Genomic DNA, 19,958 nt, shown 5'->3' on the forward strand with positions numbered 1-19,958 from the left:
ACCATTATCGATAATTTTGGGATGTCTCAATACGTTTTTAATTTAGTTTGGTACTTATCGAGATATGTAAATGAAATATTTGGTAAAAAAAATAATTGTCTTATTTTTAACAATTTTAACAAAGCTTCACAATCATCAACTTAAATAAATATGAGTCCGGCAAAGCACAGCCTATGGACGGGAGATAGCATACATTTTAGAAATAGTATAGAGATTGGTAGAAAATAGAAGATTTTCGTGTAAAATGTATTCAAACCCCCCACTATTTGTACCTTTAGCTTATTTAGCTTCTATACAGTGTGGAAATTAAACTCAGGCCCTGGAGGAAAACTACTTTAAATCCTTAAGCTAACTCATTTTACTTAAAGGAGACATTCCTTTATTTTTGAAAAGAAACAAATCTGCATTAAAAGATTTTTTAAAACTCGCTTGCTTCGCCCGGGACTCGAACCAACTAAAATTTAAAAAAATATACACTCCTTATTTTATTATACTAATCGGTAGTATTAATATTCAGGATAAAGTTTCTCTAAAAAATATTTGGTTACTGTTCACTTTTAACAAGTAAAAGACTAAGGATTGCGGTAGAAAATGTTATTAGGGGCATACACCACAACACTTTGCTGAAGGCTACAAGAAATGAATTTCAACGGCGACTAATGTTGTGTAGCCGGAACGACGGGGCTCATTTCGAACAATTTATCAGTTAAATAATTTAAGTGTTACAAAATTGATAGTAAAATAAAGTTGATGTTAAATTTAACGATTATTTTTATTTTTAAGACCAAATGTTTGTTAGAGAAACTTTATCCTGAATATTAATACTACCGATTAGTAATAATAAAATAGTGTTTATTTTTTTAAATTTTAGTTGGTTCGAGTCCCGGGCGAAGCAAGCGAGTTTTAAAAAATCTTTTAACAGATTTGTTTCTTTTCAAAAATAAATGAATGTCTCCTTGAAGTAAAATGAGCTAGCTTAAGGATTTAAAGTAGTTTTCCTCCAGGGCCTGAGTTTAATTTCCACACTGTATAATGAAATTGATCAGTTAAAATTAATAATATCATTCATTATTATCGAATACAAATAATTATTGAGCTGGTGCCGTGACGAAGATCCAGGTATTTATGAATTGCATAGTTAAATAACAATAAATATATCTATAATTATTTAGTATAGTCCTTCCCTATCAACGACAGGGTAACAACTATGTTGTATAAGTACAGTTATATAGTAATAATATTAAAATATGTATCGCTATACATAGAGGGCATTACGACTCTTTTTTTAACATTTGTCGTAAATAGGGATCGTTCAATGTTCATTATCCTTAACACAAGTATTGCCAAAGAAAGGAATTTAATCTGTTTAAAAGTTTAATAATTACAGTAATTGATCCCATTGATCCGCTTACCTTTGAGAAATGGTCGATTCTGGAGACAGTCCTCGTCAGCAGCCTGCGCCGTCCACATGCAACGATTACGTGAATCTAACAACACATCCTAAAAACACCGTGGAAGTGGCACGAACATTTGACGAGGGTGAAATTGTTCACTTAACTCATCGCCACATTCCGAAAACAGAATTAGGCATAATGATTTGTCTTGTTTAATTATGCGCATCACACCTTTTCTTTCTTACTAACATTTGCTCTCAAATTAAATTTCTCCCTCTGGCACACAATATACTAACTTCTAATATTTTAGACAATTTGCGATTTATCCTATCGTAGATTATTGACATTGTCTTTTAAATCCTATCCTGATACAATTCAACAAACAACATTGCATTCTTTACTAATTTATACACAATTTCACATTATCTACCTACAACTTCCATCACTTTCAATTCACGAACAAGTAACTAACGTGTACGCTTAAGTCGAGTAACATATAATTCTCTCTGTTCACATTCGTGTCACAGCTCGGCGCATTTGATTGCCACTGGCAGTTTTGTGCGTTCACAATTCGTTTCAACACTAGAACAGACACGGGTCTGGAGCAGGCCGAAGCGGAGACCGGAGACCGGGGTCGGGACTCACGTGGGGCCCGCTAGGCCTTGGCTCACCGAAGCGCTGCCATTGTGTCTGAGGGCCGGCGGGCTAGGGGAGCCGACGAGGGCCTCGGCGTGGGCCTCGGGAGCGTCAAGATCAGCGTCAGGCTGGTCGGGTTCTGGTTCCTCTGGAGGGGCGGCGGCGGGCCGCACGTTATCCAGCCGCGGCTTCGGCGAATAGCGCGGCGTCAGCGCAATGCCCCCGACAACTGGGTGCGATTTCCAGGCGGGAGCTGGAGGACGTCGTGCATCATACGCTCGTTCTCCTGGCGTACTGCGAACAACGAGATGAGAGGCTTAACCATTATCCACACGAGTGACATTAGGGGCGGGATTTTGCTGGGAGCCACACGAGGGCTGGGGAACATATCATGGACACAATATCTGGGTCTACACGGGTCCTAATTTTGGAGAAGTTCCTAAATTTGGGAGGGTCATCTATTGTTTGGAATCTAGGTTGGAAACTTGTCATTTTTGAAATGATTACTGGTTAGGGTACATCTAAGACATTCTCTAGGAAGACATTTTTTCTGGGTCAAACATATCATGGACACTTTATCTGGGTGTCTACACGGGTCCTACATTTGGTGAACATCTTAAAATTGGGCGGGTCATGTATTGCTTGGAATCTAGTTTGGGAACTTACCGTCATTTTTTAAACGATTTGGATGTCTAAGTCATTCTACACAATATCCTCTGGGTCTATTCGGGTCTCAATTATGATTATAGTGGTAGGTCGCCTATTGCTTGGGAGTGCAGAAAGATATCGTACTATATTGGCATAATTAGAATATTCGAGATATTCTTGAGGGGAGAATAGAGTCGGGTGCGTACTAATTACGCAAAATTTATAGGGCAGAGTTATTTCATACAAATAGTTAATGTGTTAATTATTCTGTTAGTGGCAGTCGAGCGAGAAAATTAGTGTAGGTACTGTAAGTTTATCATTTAATTAAGTTAATACAAACACTTACAAGTACGAGACAACGTGTAACTTCCTGCACAAAGACATATTTAAAAAAAAAATTGGGTAAGAATTGGGCATAAATGCTAATCGCTTTGTTTTGAGTGGCCCATCTACTAGGTGAGATAAAAACAAAAACCCTGACTTAAAATGAATTTTAAGTACCCGTGAAACGTGTACTGACAAGGTACTGACGATAAGTACACGGTGGTGAATTCATCACCCGAACCGAAAGGCATTAAAGGCGTAAAAGCTTCTGAAGCGACGACACCTAAAACGACATTAATTTATCCTAAACAAATAAAGCGGAATGAGTCAGGACCCTGCCTGGCCAGGCCCCGTAGCCGAATGGCATTTCTGCAGTGCGAAACGTCGCAGAAATGTAGTCTGGCTCTGTCGCGCCAATACGCAAGAGTAGAGATAGATAGCTACGAAAGATATATAATCGTGAGCGTTTGTGCATTCGGCTACGCACGCACACAGGCTACCTAGCCAATGTCACGCTTCGTAAGTGTATCTTAACTAGCTCTCTCTATCGCTCTACTGGGCGCGACATAGCCAGACTGCGTTTCGATCGCCGCGTAGCTTCAATGATTGTCACTTCGGTTAGGCTGGCTGGGATAACGTCATTACAACTCCACAAAAGACGCTTAAACAAATTAAATATTCTTTAGTTGCTATTTTGGCAGTGAGTATAGTAACTGAATAGACACAGGAAATTGAGGTTTCAACGTGGAAATTCAATTTCAGTACCTTACTTGGGGACAATTTAGACTGAGGGATAATTTCAAATAATCAAAATATTATCCATGTTTCACATTAAATCAACCCTGGCACGCGTTTTAGAGGAGACATATGGCACATGTCATGTCGTGTCATGTCGACATTGTTCCCTAACTTATAAAATCAAACCACCATCAATTTATTGATACATAAAATTTAGTAGGCAGATTTTCTCTATTTCAAAATAATATAAGTTTTGTACGTTACCCTTGAAATTTTAGGCATCTACAGGTACATATTAAACTGCACATTAGGACATGACATATTCCAAACCACTTTGCAGAAATCATTTGTTTATATTGGGTTGGTAAGAAAGTAATGAGCGATCGATTGAATTCCACATAAAATTTTTGAGATAGTTCTAGAATCTTCTATGGTCGAAAGTATATAAAGGGCGAATCGCACAGTTTCTCGTCAGTCATTCACTAGCTGTCGCCGAGCTAATATAAGGAAGAAAATTGACGAATTAAAAGTGCATGTAAGGCATTGCTTACTATATGAATTTCAGTCTGGCCATTCAGCCGCCGAAGCAGTGCGTAATATATGTCAGCGTGTTGCTCCTGAAGTTGTGTCTGAGGCCACGGCGAAAGGATGGTTCCAGCGGTTTCGTAGTGGCGACTTTTCATTATCAGATCAACCTAAGTCTGGTCGACCGGTGAAGATTGATGTAGCCAAATTAAAAACCTTAATTGAAGGAGATCCGAGGCTAACGAGTCGTACTCTTGCTACCGAGTTAGGCTGCTCTCATGTCACCATAGAAACACATTTACACGAGTTGGGAAAAAACTACAAATACAGTGTTTGGATACCGCACGAACTTGATAGAGATCAACTAAACCGCCGTGCCGATATCTGCATACAACTTCTATCTTTTCGCCGCGGGTCTCTATTGGTTCCCATAATTTTTTTAGTCCGATTTTTACAATCCATAACGTTGTTAGTCATAATTTTTAATAGTCATATTATCATTAGTCATAAAGTTGAATGTCAGAAATTGGAGGTCAGATTTTTGCAAGTCATCATTATTGTTAGTCATAAACATTGTTTGGCATAATAATCAAATTGCATTTTGTATTATGGACATAATGTTGAAAGCAATAAATATGTTTGTCATAATTGTCGTAAAGTATATTTTCGCAAGTAATAATGATTACTGTCCACATTAACTTTAATCATAACATTCAATGGGATCTATATTATTTTTCATTAAGTTTGAAGTCATAATGTTTGTTCGTGTTCACTATCGTTAGTCATAATTTAGTTTTTCACAGAAGATACTTTTTTGGGGTTCCGTAGTCAACTGTCTGTCTGTCTGGTACACACAAGGTAACTAACGAACCTACCCGAGAAATGTAAATTTTCTCGTTGGGCTCACTGATTTTCCCGCCATTTCGTCTTTTACATGTTATGTGTTTTATTTTTTTAATGTTGCTTTTAAAAGTATTAGGCCCCGCCAGCGATTCGACGGAGCCTCGCTATGCGGGGCTCCTATTTTTGCTCTGAATGACACAAGGTAACTAGCGAATCTAGCTGAGAAATGAGGATTAAAATACTCAATGAGCTCACTGATTTTCCCGCCATTTCTTCCTTTGCATGCTGATTTTTGTAGTATTCGGCTTCGTCAACGAGTAGAAGGGGGCAGGGGTCCTATTTCCGTTCTAATGGACGCGAGGTAAATGCGGACTACCAATAATGTGCAATAAAGTCATAAGGTATAATGTATCGATTGTCCACATTTTCGTTAGTCATAATTTGGTTTTTCTCAAAAACGCGTAACTTTTCAGGATTGCCATAAAACAAACCTAACCTAACCTATCTATAGGTGACCCTAATGAAACCGTTTCAGAATTATGACTAATGATAATCTGGCTAACAAAGGGATCCGTTTTAAATGTTATATTCATCAACTTTCTTGATTCTAAGATTATAGTATTCTATAATATGTATAATATAGGTTGTTAACGTTAGAACTATTAAACGTTATTCGTAACAAAGATAATGACTTATGAGGTTTATGCCTTAAAACTGTATGAAGAACAATCAGTAGGGCTTCAAAAAATATGCCTAGTAATATTTCTGGATAATTATTGATATGCCTTTCAATTTTATACTCATCAACTTTATGACTTTTAAGGTTATGGCATCCAATATTATGGGTTGTTAATGTTAGTACCATTAAGCATTATTCGTAACAAAAATTATGACTAGTGATGTTTATGACCACAAAATATATGAATAACAACTTATGACTAACGAAATTCTGACCAAAAAGTTTATGGGAAAGAAAGGGGTCCCTTTCGCCGCACATTCAACTGGTTGGACCATCTTATCACTGGAGATGAAAAATGGGTCTTATATATAAATCACACACGCAAACGTCAGTGGCTAGCTCCAAACGAAAAAGGAATAGAGGCACCGAAAACAGAGCCTCACCCGAAAAAAGTTATGCTGTCCGTTTGGTGGGATATTCATGGTATTATTCACTGGGAACTCCTACCAAGTGGAATGACTGTTACCGCATCAGTACACTGTAATCAGCTTAAAAATTTAAACCAAAAAATCTGTCAGAATCGTCCACAGCATGCTAAAGTTTTTTTCTTACACGACAATGCTCGCCCACACATTGCAAAAGTGACTCGGCTAAAGCTATTGGAGCTAGGTTGGAAAGTGATACCTCATCCACCGTACTCTCCAGACTTGGCACCTACGGATTACGCATTGTTCAGATCGCTAAGCAATGCCTTGAATGAAAAAAAGTTCGATGATCAAGCCCATCTACGACAGTACATAGCTGAGTTTTTTGAATCTAAACCTAAGAACTTCTTCGCCGATGCTATTCATTCTTTACCAGAACGATGGATACAAGTAGTAGATAACGAAGGCCGTTATATTTTTGATAAATGATTAAAATAATAAATTAAATAAAAATTACAATATTGGTTATGATTCGCTCATTACTTTCTTACCAACCCAATAAATAGGTATCTCTGTACAAGTACATGGAATTCTGATAGGTTTTTTAGGTGCATTAATTATGGATCTGATCTTAACAGGCCTTAAACAACTTTCTATTTGAATAGTTCCTAACGATAATTCCTTCGTATTTTTACCGAAACGTACGAACGTGTTTCAGTCAGTCTCAGTACAAGACGTACTGAACTGACACTGTCTGAACTAGCATGACAAATACCAACGTTTCCTTATAAATACGAAGGAAAAGCTTTTCGTAATCTGTACAACGCAAATGCTACAAAGGTGTACCCTTGTTTCGCCGACAAACATTTCATCGAATATCATTTCATCGACAACAAATCATCGAAAGTTTAGTTCGAGTAAAATTGTTTCGAGTAATTTTGTTTCAACTACTATTTATTTGAAATTTTCTTAGTTGTTATAAATACTATTCAACTAATATTCCTTCATCGCTGATTCATTTCAAAGTACTTCAAATAGCAGAACTACAAAACATCGCAATTCATTTATTCGACGTATTTTTACAAAACTTTTTCATTTGTCGTACTACACATTTATAGATGTTTCTATTCTAGGAAACTTCAAATTGTCGATTTTATCGTGACACATCACATACGTCCATAATTATACTATGAACATTGGCTTAAATCCTATATTAGAGTAGGTTAGGTTAGAACTGCGATGCTAAATACAAAACGATGAACGGCTTCTAAAGTAGGTTTAGGTTAGGTTAGAACTGTGACCACACACAAAAACAAATAGTTTACAGAGTAGGTTTAGGTTAGGTTCGATCTGTGATTTACACAGAAGCAAACGTATTGCAGAGTAGGTTTAGGTTAGGTTAGAACTGCGACCCTACACATCAAAGAACGGTCTATTCTATACATACATATAGGTTAAGGTTAGGTTAGAACTGTGACCAAACACAAAAACAAACAATTTACAGAGTAGGTTTAGGTTACGTTAGTACTGTATGTGATCACACAGAAACAAACGGCTTACAGAGTAGGTTTAGGTTAGGTTTGAAACTGCGACCGTACACAACAATGAACCTTTTTAGGGTTCCGTAGTCAACTAGGAACCCTTATAGTTTCGCCATGTCTGTCTGTCCGTCCGTCCGTCCGTCCGTCCGTCCGTCCGTCCGTCCGTCCGTCCGTCCGTCCGTCCGTCCGCGGATAATCTCAGTAACCGTTAGCACTAGAAAGCTGAAATTTGGTACCAATATGTATATCAATCACGCCAACAAAGTGCAAAAATAAAAAATGGAAAAAAATGTTTTATTAGGGTACCCCCTCTACATGTAAAGTGGGGGCTGATATTTTTTTTCATTCCAACCCCAACGTGTGATATATTGTTGGATAGGTATTAAAAAATGAATAAGGGTTTACCAAGACCGTTTTTTAATAATGTTAATATTTTCGTAAATAATCGCTCTTAAAGGAAAAAAAAGTGCGTCCCCCCCCCTCTAACTTTTGAACCATATGTTTGAAAAATATGAAAAAAATCACAAAAGTAGAACTTTATAAAGACTTTCTAGGAAAATTGTTTTAAACTTGATAGGTTTAGTAGTTTTTGAGAAAATACGGAAAACTACGGAACCCTACACTGAGCGTGGCCCGACACGCTCTTGGCCGGTTTTTTTTCAAAAGTAGTTTTAGGTTATGTTAGAACTGTGACCAAACAAAGAGTTTACAATATGTAGAATTTTAGAAAAAATCATAATTGAAATGATATTATGCGTAATTAATTGTATTTAATGTAAAACAAAATGAAATGAAAAAACACGAAACGAAATACCACGATATAAAGTATACTCGGAATAACTAATCAACGAAATAAAAGTCTACGGTTTGATTTTACTTGTATCGATTGTTCTACGATATGAACTGTCGATGAAATGAAGTTATTTGAAACGTTGTCTTTGAAATAATATTCGAACAAATGTCTGTCGGCGATTCAAGGGTAAACCTGCTACAAAATGTAAAGTGTCTAATGACAGCTGTCTACATAAGACCCATAACGTCGTTCGTCGTTGAAAATGCATCATTCTCAAGGAATTATGATCGCGGATTCATCGTCACGGGCGTAGTGCTCGGCAAATAGCTTTCTGCCGGATCTAACAACGTTTCCAACAGGAAAGGAGTGGACAATTCAATTTCTCATGCTCTCTAAAGATCTTGGTCATGAATTTAGTAACACATCTCAAAAGATCTCGAGTTCAATTGTTTGTAGGACTATTAAAAATCGGTGATGTGATGGTGATGTATTAACGTTACATGCTACTGATTAGTCAAATAAATCAAATTAACAAATCGTTTTAACAGTTCGAAAAAAGAAAGTGAATTACTTAAGTTAAAGTAGTCAAATATTCGATACAAAATAATGAAGATTTATCAAATGAACTGTATTTCAATTAAAACAACATATTTTTGCTAAAAAGTTGAACTAACTTTTGTTGAAATAATTTAATATGGAATGACTAAATTAAAATTGATCCAATAAAATTGATATATTAGATATTGACGCAAACAGAATTATGAAACTAGTCACAGATCAAACAGACAATTATTTAAAAATGCCTAAATAATTTTACGATAAAACGGGTTTTAGTAACGACCAGAATACAATTTCATGGCTGGTGGCTTCCATTTTATATAATCCGATGCATAAAAATTAAATAAAACCTCTTTGCGGTCCCAAAAACTCCCGACGGGATCATGGAATCCTTTAATTTTCCTGTAGAATTGTTAGAGATTTAAATCAAACTGTCTTTGATCGCATATTTATGTCGTTTACGCGATTTTCATATAATTAGTTTTAAATTTTACCAATATACATATTTATTAATAGGTGTTTTGCTAAGTCTTCAGTCTTGACCACAGCTAGTGCAACCTGGCCAATATGGATATTTAATCGTGTTTGATCCAAGACAGAATAGTTTATCGTTTTAAAAATACCTATCGGTAAAAAAACTTTTTTCGAAGGCTATATATAGATGTTCTGTTCTGCGATCAGTTCGCAGAACTGATCGAATCAGATACACGGAACTGCGCTCCAGAACTCGAGTAGTAGATGTAGGTGCCAAGACCGCTAAGCTTAAGTGGGACTGCGCTGGACACGTCTGCCGCATGCATCCTGAAAGGTGGGCTAAAATGGTTACCGAGTGGGACCCACGGACTACGATAGATGGTGTAGGTAGAGGTACAGGCAGACCAAAAAGGAGATGGTGCGACGACCTGGAAAATTTTTTATCCCAACTGGTGGGGAAATGCGAGTGATAGGGTCGAGTGGAGGAAGAGAGGGGAGGCCTTTGCCCAGCAGTGGGACACTAACGCAGGCTAGAAAAAAAAATATATATATATAGATGGTCCGCGATAAAAGCCTGAATTGTACGTAGTAGTTACAGGGTATTTCAATGAACGTAATACAAAATAAAATACCTACAGTAACCACTAACCACGGCTTGTATCAGATCAGTATAATTGTACCATAGGTTCAACTCAATTGTAATATTGCATTGTCAAACTGTCATTCGATTTAGTTACCTTAATTACATAGATATGTATGTACAGTGTAATGTGGGTTTGGGTAAAACTTTACTTGATAACATTGATTAGTCAACGGGAGAAGCGAAATTAAATAACGAGGATTTTCCAGCATTTACCTTTGTCACCTGGAAATTTTGTTAGCTCGCGGACTTCCTTTTTCATAAAAAACCATGAGATTAGTCAAGTCGAGTGGTTAATCGTTTAAGGCTCATTCAAACAGAATAAATAGGGGATCAAATGTTTTCAACGTGGTTATTTTCCGGTGAAGGAATTCAAAGGTGTATGAGAAGTCCCCATCAATCCGCATTGGGTTAGCGTGGGGACTATAGGCCCAGCCCTCTCATGCAAGAGATGAGGCTTGTGCCCAGCAGTGAGACGTATATAGCTCTTTTTTTAAGTTTTGTGTTGTTGCAATGAAATATTACGTAACGAGGCATTTTTTATGTTCACGCGCGAAAGCTGTGAGTAGAGACGGTGTGGTTGTAGGTATATTTAGTATGAATTTTCTGAGATGAACGTTTCGCTTTTGCCGTAATCTGTTAAACAAAGGCCTTTGTTTCTATTGTTCACGGCGGCTAGCTCCCGTTTCCACAGCACGTACTAAAGTCTCAGTGTAGTTAAAAAGCAACTATCATGATAGCAATAAGGTTCAAATTTATTAAACAGTTTGCAGTATGCAGGTAACTTTAATTGAAGATGACAAAACGTGTTATCTCCGAAAGGGCTTTTTATGGATTTGAACCTTATTACTATCATGATGGTTGCTTTTTAACTACACTGAGACTATAGCACGTGCCGTTTAAACGGGAGCTAGCCGCCGTGAACAATAGACACAAAGGCCTTTGTTTAACAGACTACGGCTAAAGCGAAAAGTTCATCTCAGAAAATTCATACTATACGTAGGTTTTGTGTTGTTGCAATGAAATATCCTTTGCAACAACACAAAAGTCATGAACACTCAAGGGTCAGATACAATATATTTCTTATATATGTACCTGTTATGATAGGTAAGTAGCAATGCCAGTAGAATAGATATGTAACACGCTCGACCCCTATACAAAGAAGTTGTCTGTTCGGAAAGAAAAGAGTCGTGCAACTTATTTCTTCTATTGAAATATAGTTTGCGGTTCTAATGCTTATAATTCGAATTTACAATTTTCTTTATAATATAAACATATTAGTTGTGTTGATTGACAAATCAAAAGTGTCTACTTCCATCGTTCGTCTGCACGAAATTTGGTGGGAAATGGCATAATAATATTGAAATTTCCTTCCGGACTGTTGATTCAATATTTAACATTATCGAGTGTCCCTTTCTCGACATTTCTCATAGCACGAGTGATAAATACGTACCTTTTTTTAAGCGTTAAAATGATTTACACAGCTAGGTACGTTTTATTGGAAATGAATCAGATGTATTCTCGTATCAGATACCCTTGTACTCGCAACAACATAAAAATACGAACATAATATAAGAAGAGATTTGTTCGAAAAGCTTTTTGGATATAAGTAAGTACCTTATAATATCTGCGAATGGTAAAAGGAAAACACAGTGCTTCCGAGCTTAAACACATTTGCGATACAGGTTAACCTCAAATAGGTTTGGACGGAAAGCTTTTAGCGTAAATTGTGACATGGGAGCCACAAACACCAGCGCTGACCGATAAAAAAACAATGGTCAACGCTTCCATTCGGTACTTAACCCTAAGCCCCCGTAATGGCCCGATAGTTCACCGGACACTGATAGGGTTGTCGAAACTTGTTAACGAAGCCCTTCGGAGCTATCGACACTCGGGTTGTTGAGCGCTAATCGACTAAACCGATCTCGTTTTCGCGTTGGGGGCTATTAGGAATGTATCCATAGGTATGAGGCCGTGTTGTCTCGGTCAAGATTTATAGGTCGCGTCAATACCACGTTCGAGTCGGGTCAAACACGTCGTGCGATAATTTATCACTCGCACTACTCGCAAAAGGTTGTCGCTACTCTAAGTATGTGACGCTCGATAAGACACAGTTAACGAACTAGAACGGACCCCGCTGGCCCCACAAAATCGCTGATTAGGCTTTTACATACATATGGAACAAGCATTTGCGGGGCAATCGAGAGTCAACAAGGTGGATATAATTTCTTTTTCCCCTCACTAGATCGGAAACCCGTGTTTTGTCCTTTAATACCAGCGGGTAAAAACGCATTTTATCCACTAGTGGGTAAAGTAATTTGACCTTGAATAAAGTCAAATTAACTGGTTTAAAATTGACAAAAGTAGGTGAATCTAGTAATTAAGATGATTTACCACCTGTGGAACTACTGGAAGCAGTGATAAACGCATTTTTTTGCTTTGTATAGTTTCCTCGCTGTAGTGAGGGGAAAAGTTTTGTGTTACACTCGGGTGCAAATGTATTTTACTTCTCGTGTGTTAAAAAACTCGCAAGTTCAGGATTCTATTCTCGAACCACTCGCTTCCCTCGTGGTTCAACTATAGAATCCTTTCACTTGCTCGTTTTTCAATTCCACACTCGGCGTTAAAATACAACTTTGCCCCATTGTATAACAAATAACTATTGCTCTGCTTTCGACTTTCTTCCTTTGCAGACTTTTGTACGCTAACTTATCAATTAAACTAGTTACCATGTTTGAAATTACATCTTAGCAAATTCGTTATTGTTTCAAAGAAAAGCATACATATCCAGCAGTTACGTAGGGTGACTATTGGGCAATCTATAAATGAACTGTCCTGTCCATTACCTCACGGCCCGCTGCGTCCAAGCCGGAGTGCACGGAAGCTGTTTCCAGCCAGGCGGGCTGGCGGCTCTCCAAACTCTTTCTGATAGTTGCTACTAGTAATACACACATGGTCACCCAGTTGTTTTATATGAGAATTCGTTATTTTCTGACATTACCTATACAAGACGTTTGTTCCAAGGTGTTAAAGGGATCATTTTACACGAGGAAAATACTTAGTGTATAACATATAAACTAAATCAAATCCATCAGTTTAATAAACATTTATGATTCAAAATCATCATCGATCATCATTCCTGCTGCATAAAAAAATAATGGTGAATTATTTAGTCAGCTTCGGTCATAAAGTTAAAAGTATGAAATTACTTTGCCTTCTTGTGCATAAAGTGCAACTTTCTCATCCGTTTTCGAATAATCAAGAGAGCGTATACCAGTTGGCGTGGTGACAAGATTTTACTAATAAGTATAGAATACGACGCGGTATTAGATGATCTGATCTTACAGCTTAAGGCGATAGATTAACCCATAGATTCTAAATAGTCTAGTGATAATTTGTAGCTTTATTTTAAAGTAACTAACGAATAGGTTAACACCTGTTCTAAATGTAAATATTGTTTTTATAAAATACATCGATAATTAAAACTTACTTAGTATTGAAAATGAGGTAGTCTAAAGCAGTTTCTTTTGTTTATTTATATTTACGTAACATTGAAAACATCGGAGGAGCTCGAGCATAATAGACGCAATATTTTCCGATTAATTAATCTTCTTTGGACGAACGCTACGTCAGACAGTCTACGGTACGTTAAACATCACTTAACGTTATTTAACCTTTATACAGTATTTTTACTCCGCGTTTACACGTGCGAGTGCCGAAATGGATGACGTACCATTTACTTAGGATTTTACCCACACACTTGTGTTGCGCGTCGTTTTAACACATCCTGAAATATTTGGAAACATCCACGTGGTCGTTTGTGTAAATTGGGTATTTCAAATTTTTTATTTATTTGTTTACACGTAAATGTATTAAAGAATCGAAAGTAAAGTGTATCTACTATGAGATCTACGTCTTGATAGCAAGGATATCATTAGAAAAATAGAAAATTACATTCACTTAATAGAGAAAGTGAACAGCCTAAAACGGTTACTAGAAACAAATATGACATAACTACATTTTCCGTAATGCACTGAGAGAAATTTGCATTGTGAATTTAACAAGTTCGACTTGTTGCGGTTTATCCGTTTGAATCAGCCAAACGTATGTTTAAAACAATATGTGTCAGGTTGTTTTTATAAAATCGACTTGTTGATTCAAATATATTGCCGATTCAAATGACAAGTAGCTTGTTGTTTGAACCAAAGAGCACGTTGGCGCTTTTTTAACCAAAAAACTTGTTGAACGAACATGAAAACTGGTTGTATTTTCTCTCAGTGTGCACGTAAAATAACGTGTTCTAAATCATGAGAATAGCCGTTTCATGACAGGTTCTTGACCTTATAGTATAGTTCGTTCAAAAACATTCATTATTTTTGTCCGAAATTGGGCCCGGTCATATAAATGCGGTATCCGCCTAAAACCGCCTTAATCGCCTCGGGCGCTTCTTCGTAATAGATACTCTCTTCGTGTGTATACGTACGGCCTTCTATAAAACAAAGGCAGATGAAATTTCGAGGGTCAGAAACGAGTGAATAGGAAAAAACTACTACTACAATGAGAGAGAGTTAGTTTATGTTGTGTCGTTCATACGGCGTTACATTTGTACTGGTGATTTCCAGGGGAAAAAACGATACCAATGAAATGTTTTTGGTAGCTTCAGTTACCAGTTGCTGCCTTTATTGTAATTGACTTCATTGAAAAATATGCATCAATTTAGTGGGTATGATAAAGTAGAGAATAGGTTAAGTTAAACCCTTTAAAAAAAAAGACTTTTGGAGTTGATTAGTTCTATACGTGAGCGATCATTACGTTCGCGAACAAGTAGTGTGTTTTGAGCAAAAAATAAAACTATCATATTTGTACCTACAGTCAAGTACAAACATATGTATCGAAAAAAAAATATGTCTCATAAATATTGTACGGTGCTCTTATTTCACCGGACTATTTTTTATTTTTATTTTTTTGAGATATGTACAGTTTTTACACTTGACTGTATGTATGCTTTTAAGTTAATTCTTTAATGTCTTGTAAATTTATCAATGTATGTTTTTGTATGAAAACACCGTTGTGTACAACAAACCATAAGTAAAAAGGCGCGAATAAAAGTTTTTAGTCGCAGTATGTTCACGTTCTATGAATAGAACATAAATTGGAACAAACTGCAACGTCGGCGGGTGTACGACGGGCTCTCGCTAATGTGGAAAGTGATACTTTTCAACGCGACCCGCTAACCTGAGGATGCGTCCTTTGTGAACACTGACTTTAAAATATGTACTACGCTTTAAAACGAACTACTTTTGATGTTTATAGAATGCAAAAGAAATAAATAAGGAAAAAAAATAGTACATTTCGATACAAGTGCGAAAAAGAGGAAGTTCGAAACGAGTGGCGATAAATTAAAACACGACCGAAGGGAGTGTTTTAAATCGACACGAGTTACGAATTTCCTTTTCGCACGTGTATCGAACGACATTTTTCAGTACAGATGGACCTCCGAAGTTTTGACCTGACATATAATGAACCACTTCTCGAACTAGTGCGTAAAAAAGCGACCATCTGTACTGAAAAACAAGTTACAAATGTAGTGCGACAAGAATTGCCTTCGTATTGTTACGGAAACGTACGAACGTGCCATGCTATTTATGTCAGTCTCAGTACAAGAAGTACTGACATTGACTGAAATGGCATGACAAATACGAACGTTTCCGGAAAAATACGAAGGAAACCCTTTTCGCACTACATCTGAACCTAATGTTGAAGGCAACTAATTAAACAAAACGGTACCTAGATAACAAAAGTCTTAGAAAACATAAATACAACTATTTAAATTCACACCACATTCATCATCAAATAGATATTGTGATTGAAATCTCAAAGGGAAAACAATTTTCAATGGACAAATCGTCAAATATCTTTTTACATATTTTTTGTGTTCCGTCCCGGCTGAGCTTGTATGGCCGACTGGATATTTTGAATGACTTTCTCAAAGAGGCAACCTACTGAACCTACAGGTAAAACTCACAGCAGTCACCGCAGATCAGAATGTAGGTACCTATAAGAACTACTAAAACTGTGCTCTAATACTACGTAAATATTATGTAAATATAACTAAGTATAATATATCTCTACAACTATGTCCCCAGCAACGTATTAAAAAACACAATTCTGAAAAACGCGCTATCCGAAGACTATTAGATAAGATAATATGTACTCATATCCCAATTTAAAACAGCCCACCGTCCCGCTACGTTAACAAAACTTTCCTGCACACCAGCCAGTTGATTAAACCTATACTCCTGTTCTGTTCTCACCAGGCCCCGTAGCCGAATGGCATTTTCTCCGACGCCAAACGAAAGCGATACGCCGCTGGCTCTGTCGCGCCAATACGCAAGCGCGATAGAGATAGATATCTACTAGCGCTTCGTTTCGTGAGCGTTTCGTGAGCGATTGTGCCATTCGGCTAGCCACCCAGTTCCGCTTGAAAGTTGAGAAGTCTAAAAACTTAGTCAACAGTTTCAAGTGCAAGCAATCCTAGGGTATGTGATTGCTTGGCCGCAGTCCAACGCGCGGATTATGGAAGTGGGGCTTCCAATTATGACCTCTTTTTACCTTTGAACGTGTCGTCCGCGGTTCGCCACCTGGTTTAAAGGATGTTTGGATTAGCAGTCCGTTTGTTTGTTCTCTGCTTCTTTGTACTTTTGTGTTGTTTCATCTCGCAATGAGGGTGTTTGGTATTTTAATTACAATTATGAGGTACATGAGATACATTCGACTGGCGTGTGATTTCAACTATTTTCCATTTCATATAATTTTAATATTGTTTGATAGAGTGTCCACGGGCCACGCATGACACAAGTGTTCAGTGGACACATATGGAACTCAAATGAATAGTGTAAAATATGGAAAATATTTCGATAAGTTGAAATTACCCACCAGTTCCCTATACCTTATGTGGTTTGGAAGTAAACTTTAATTTTAATTTTTAAATTAACAAATAGAAACAAAATGCAAACATGATTCGCGCCAAAATTGATAAGCTGTAATATTTTTTTCAGTACAAATGGTCGTTTTTTACGCACTAGTTCGAGAAGTGGTTCATTATATGCCAGGTCGAAACTTCCGAGGCTCATCTGTACTGAAAAACGTCGTACGATACACGTGCAAAAAGGAAGTTCGAAACGAGTGGCGATAAATTAAAACACGACCGAAGGGAGTGTTTTAAATCGACACGAGTTTTTTACACACTATCGTAATATACTATTATCATAGTCCTCATCAGAACAAGATATAGTTATCATATGCCCATTCATTTAATTACGAGTACACCTTGTATGTGTATACATGACCGATATCAATGTATATTTTTTGGCTTTTTGGGTATACGTGTTGGCTTTTGATGGTACAGTGAGCAACAAAAGTAGCGTTCAAATATCTACCTAGGTGTGTGCATAGATTTCTAGTGATTGTCATTCGATGTGCGCTTGAAAAATTTGTATGGAAATGTTTGTTCCTAGGCCAGAAAGTATTCTAAGTATTGATTCCCTTTTGGAGAGTTCATTTTTAGTACAAGGTGGCCTGTTACTGGAAGGCGGCCAGTTACTGGCAATTTACCCTAGTATGTAGGATTGTAGGTATTGCATGTAGCCTATCCCTTGTATTCACGAGAAGTAACGTAGGTTTTCAGCTTCTAATCACATTAGTTCCGGTTCGTTAGTCTGATCGTGATTGAGTATCTTACGTCCGAAGGTATATAAACGTCATTACTTATATGTATAACGACATAAATCCGGTAGCTATTGACTACTGTTTGAGTATCTTACGTCCGAAGGTATATAAACGTCATTACTTATATGTATAACGACATAAATCCGGTAGCTATTGACTACTGTTTTCTTGGTTAAGGTACAAATACATTGAAGCCAGAGTATACCTACAATTTATTTTCCCCTCACTAGCTCGGAAACACGTGTTTTGTCCTTTAATACCAGCGGGTAAAAACGCATTTTATCCACTAGCGGGTAAAGTAATTTGACCTTGAATAAAGTCAAATTAACTGCTTTAAAATTGATAAAAGTAGGTGAATCTAGTAATAAAGATGATTTACCACCTGTAGAACTACTGGAAGCAGGGATAATCGCATTTTTTGCGTTATAATTTCTTCGCTATAGTGAGGGGAAAAGTTTTGTGTTACGGGCGATTCTCTGTAAGCTCGTGAAGGTCCCATACAAATGCTGTCCTGTCAATTTTTTTTAACTATTGCCAAAAATCTGAGTTCTATGTTGACTAAAATTAACTATTATTTTAGTTACATAAGGAGACCCACTGAATTTATACGTAATTTCCGAGTTATTAACGATTTTCTAAAAAATCGTAACAGGGGACTGTTTGGGGCATGAGGGGACTGTTTTTAACGTGTCATGTATTTAGATAAAAGTCATTTTATATTGATCAGTCATTTATTATTTCTATGGCATATTTGCACATCAATAATCAACAGAAGCTTTTTTAAGAAAATCTCAACAGAAATAAAAATTTCTTTTACCAGGGGACTCTTACCAGGGGACTGGGTGTGGCAGCGGTCCAAACGCGGGTTCACCTCACAAGTGATGCTCTGACACTAAACAAAATGGCGTCTCGCCGCCGCATTAGGCATGGTAACCAACTTCACAGCGATCGCGTTTCGTTTCACTCAAAAATACGTTTGCGAACATAGTGGTTATTTTTTAATATGCCTAAATATTTTAGGCAGAGGACTGTATACAAATTCTGGGGACAAAGTTTACTGGACTTTATTAAATAAATAACCAATTAATCAGACCTCGTTATACTACAATAATATAATTTAATAATTCGATTGTTTTGATTTAACTGCCGCTTGTATTTAGTTTTAATATTTTTTTCGTAACTTTCACTTCTAGGTGGGAAGACAGTGATGGGGACAGCCAGGGGACTGTAGTTTTAGAGCTGCTATTACGTGTAGTAAAACGCTTAAAATAGTTATGGTTATAAAAATGATGGCCCGTAAAGATTCGAGGTTAAAGTTTTATTAGACGTGCTTATTATTTAAAAAGTACTTTTTGACTCGGGTGCAAATGTATTTTACTTCTCGTGTGTTAAAGAACTCGCAAGTTCAGGATTATATTCTCGAACCACTCGCTTCGCTCGTGGTTCAACTATAGAATCCTTTCGCTTGCTCGTTTTTCAATTCCACACTCGGCGTTAAAATACAACTTTGCCCCCTTGTATAACAAATAACTATTATTGTACCTATCCAGATTGAAGTACGAAACTGCAGAATTAAATTATTATTTACCCGTTGCCCGTGCCGTATTTGCCCGTGTGGTGACGGGTTAAGAATTTCACCACCCCCTGTCTTCCCGTAGGTGTCGTAGAAGTCGATTGTGGGATTTGTTAAGACGATACGATACAGGTCAATTTTCCATACAAACGCTCTCGACTATTTCCTCCCTGGTTTTTGAAGATAGAACAATGATTTTTTTTAACACAGATTATTATTATTTTTATCTATGTCGGACCGTTTTGATTTTTTTGCTATTTTTATTTTAACCCCTGGAGCGCCCGTCACCCTAAATTATATACGCAAGACGCTAGAGCCAATCAAAAATTTCTAAAAACGGCCTTATTCAACATGGCTCATAAAGGTGTGATAGGTACTCAAGATCGGTAACAATTAGCCAAAAAATCTAAACGGTCCGACACATATTATTTCATTGTTA

The 19,958-nt window shown here is 37.1% G+C and overlaps 1 protein-coding gene across 1 annotated transcript in view; it reads right to left on the reverse strand.

The window, feature by feature from the left end:
* Nucleotides 1–2,109: 2,109 nt before the first annotated feature.
* LOC125224638 overlaps nucleotides 2,110–19,958 on the reverse strand; it is a 225,140-nt gene continuing 207,291 nt past the window's right edge. The window contains exon 9 of the mRNA XM_048128064.1: nucleotides 2,110–2,324. Within this exon, the coding sequence (XP_047984021.1) occupies nucleotides 2,239–2,324 (86 nt within the window). The 3' untranslated portion in view covers nucleotides 2,110–2,238. The remainder of the gene's footprint in view (nucleotides 2,325–19,958) is intronic.

This window comes from Leguminivora glycinivorella, chromosome 3 (assembly GCF_023078275.1).
Source record: "Leguminivora glycinivorella isolate SPB_JAAS2020 chromosome 3, LegGlyc_1.1, whole genome shotgun sequence".
In the NCBI taxonomy this organism is placed as follows: domain Eukaryota; kingdom Metazoa; phylum Arthropoda; class Insecta; order Lepidoptera; family Tortricidae; genus Leguminivora; species Leguminivora glycinivorella.